This window comes from Mus pahari, chromosome 16 (assembly GCF_900095145.1).
Source record: "Mus pahari chromosome 16, PAHARI_EIJ_v1.1, whole genome shotgun sequence".
Lineage (NCBI taxonomy): Eukaryota > Metazoa > Chordata > Mammalia > Rodentia > Muridae > Mus > Mus pahari.
The window spans coordinates 58,107,950-58,110,161 of NC_034605.1; the positions used below are offsets into that span (position 1 = coordinate 58,107,950).

General features: G+C 51.7%; 1 protein-coding gene across 4 annotated transcripts in view; it reads left to right on the forward strand.

The window, feature by feature from the left end:
- Rgs14 (regulator of G protein signaling 14) overlaps positions 1–2,212 on the forward strand; it is a 15,711-nt gene that overhangs the window by 7,537 nt on the left and 5,962 nt on the right. For all 4 annotated transcript variants that reach the window (XR_003845382.1, XM_021215910.1, XM_029547528.1 and 1 more), the window contains exons 2-5: positions 964–985; positions 1,177–1,355; positions 1,688–1,780; positions 1,867–2,010. Coding sequence is in view for 3 of the 4 variants with exons in the window: in XM_021215910.1 (XP_021071569.1) it covers positions 964–985; positions 1,177–1,355; positions 1,688–1,780; positions 1,867–2,010 (438 nt within the window). In the remaining variant the exon portion in view is untranslated. The remainder of the gene's footprint in view (positions 1–963; positions 986–1,176; positions 1,356–1,687; positions 1,781–1,866; positions 2,011–2,212) is intronic.

Consider the following 2,212-nt stretch of genomic DNA (forward strand, 5'->3'; position numbering starts at 1 on the left):
GAAAGTCCAGGTGTTGAGGCGTGAAGTCTGTTTGTGTGCCTAAACTTTAGAAATGTGATATCTCAGGTGTGCCTATGTACATAAGAAATTCAGAAATCTGTCTTAGAATTGTCATGTAAGACACACACAGTAATATATGGATAATGTTTTACAAAAAGTAGTTTATTCTGTGAAAAAAAAATCCAGTATATTAAAAACTCCATCACTGGGTATAGTAGTCACAAAGGCTATCGCTGAGCAGGCTCACAAATTAATCTCAAGTTTTCCTTTATAAATATTTTCAATAAACAAAATGCTATTATTATTTAAAAAAAGAAACAGAGAAAGAAAGAAAGAAAGAAAGAAAGAAAGAAAGAAAGAAAGAAAGAAAGAAAGAAAGAAAGAGCCTCGAGACCCATCCTGGATCTACTGAACCTGGACATCAGGGAGGGTCCTCCTGGTCACTCCACCAAAGTCTGATGGATGGGCTCTGCTCTGTGCCACAAAACCCAGCATCCCATGCTGTGCCCACGGTAGGGTGGGATGAACACCCCACAGAGATAAGTTCAGTGAGATCACGGCTACAGAAACATCTCTCCTCCCTCAAACTCAAGATTGGCACAGCTAGTGAGCTGCTGTGTCCAAATCCTTATAGACGTTACCCACCGAAAGATGCAGGACTGAAGTCTACCTTGCAGGGAGAGAGAGAGAGAGAGAGAGAGAGAGAGAGAGAGAGAGAAACTGGGGCAACTAAAAAGAACCCTGAGTAAGTCCCAGCACATAGTGGTTGCCACATGATGGACAGGGACCAGGACAACCTGAACAAAACCCTAGGCAATATTGACTCTCTGGAGCTCTGGAGCTACTCAGCCATACTCTCTAGGGAGAAAAAACAGTCCCGGTTCACTGGAGATCTGCCCCCTGTGGTTCCTTAAAACTCATTATAGGGCTGTACTCTGATCTTCTACCTTGGGTCTCTCCTAGGTTCTGGCTGTCTCTGATGGAGGTAAGTGACAGATGTGTGGATGAGGGGGCGAGGGAGGGAGGCACAGGGAGGTGGAACTGTGTGGACACTCCCATCCACTTGTAGATCTCTCAGGTAATCACATCTGTGGAGTAGATGCCTGCCTGCAAGGGGGATTGGGTCCCAGGCTGAGGAAGCAAAAGGCTCACCCTACTGTACCCATCTCTCTGCAGAACTGACCAGCACAGCAGGTTCCCAGGCCCAAGGTGAGGGCAGAGGCAGCTCTCTCAGCATCCACAGCCTCCCTAGTGGCCCCAGCAGCCCCTTCTCCACCGAGGAGCAGCCTGTGTCCAGCTGGGCCCAGTCCTTTGAGCGGCTGCTGCAAGATCCACGGGGCCTGGCTTACTTCACTGTAAGCCCTGGGATAGGGTGGAATGGAATGGGGGAGGGCGGGCACCACTGCAGGAAGGGGGCACTGGAGGGGACGTAGACAGGGCTTCAGGTTGGCCAGAGTGCTGCTTCTTTCTGTGGTCCCTGTCTTTGGCATCCTTCCCCTCATCACCAAACTGGGAACTCTCCCTTCTTGTCCTCATCTCTGTTTCTTATTTTCTTCCGGTACCGCAGAGCTGGCACCATCTGTCTGTCTTGTCTGGTCTCTTGGCCTCCGTGTCTGTCCCAGTCTTTGAACATGTCCCTGGATCAGCCTGTGTCTGAAGGCCTTCCTTCCTTTTCTCCTCATGCCAGGAGTTCCTGAAGAAGGAATTCAGCGCAGAGAATGTAACTTTCTGGAAAGCCTGCGAACGTTTCCAGCAGATCCCAGCCAGCGACACCAAGCAGGTGGAGAGAAAGATGGGACAGATGGGTGGGGGTGGGGACTAGGGCTGGGGCATGCCCCCTGACCTTTTCTGGTCCCTCTTCCCTAGCTAGCTCAGGAGGCCCACAACATCTACCACGAGTTCCTGTCCAGCCAGGCGCTTAGCCCAGTGAACATCGACCGACAGGCCTGGCTTAGTGAGGAGGTGCTGGCCCAGCCCAGGCCAGATATGTTCCGAGCACAGCAGCTTCAGGTGAGGGGACCAGGGGGAACATGCAACAGGCCCAGACACAGGGGCGGAGTCCGAGTCGGAAGGTAAGGGGCAAATGTTTTGAAGGGCGGGGTCAAGAGTAGGGGCGGGGGGGGGGGCTGGTGAGATGGCTCAGTGGGTAAGAGCACCCGACTGCTCTTCCGAAGGTCTGGAGTTCAAATCCCAGCAACCACATGGTGGCTCA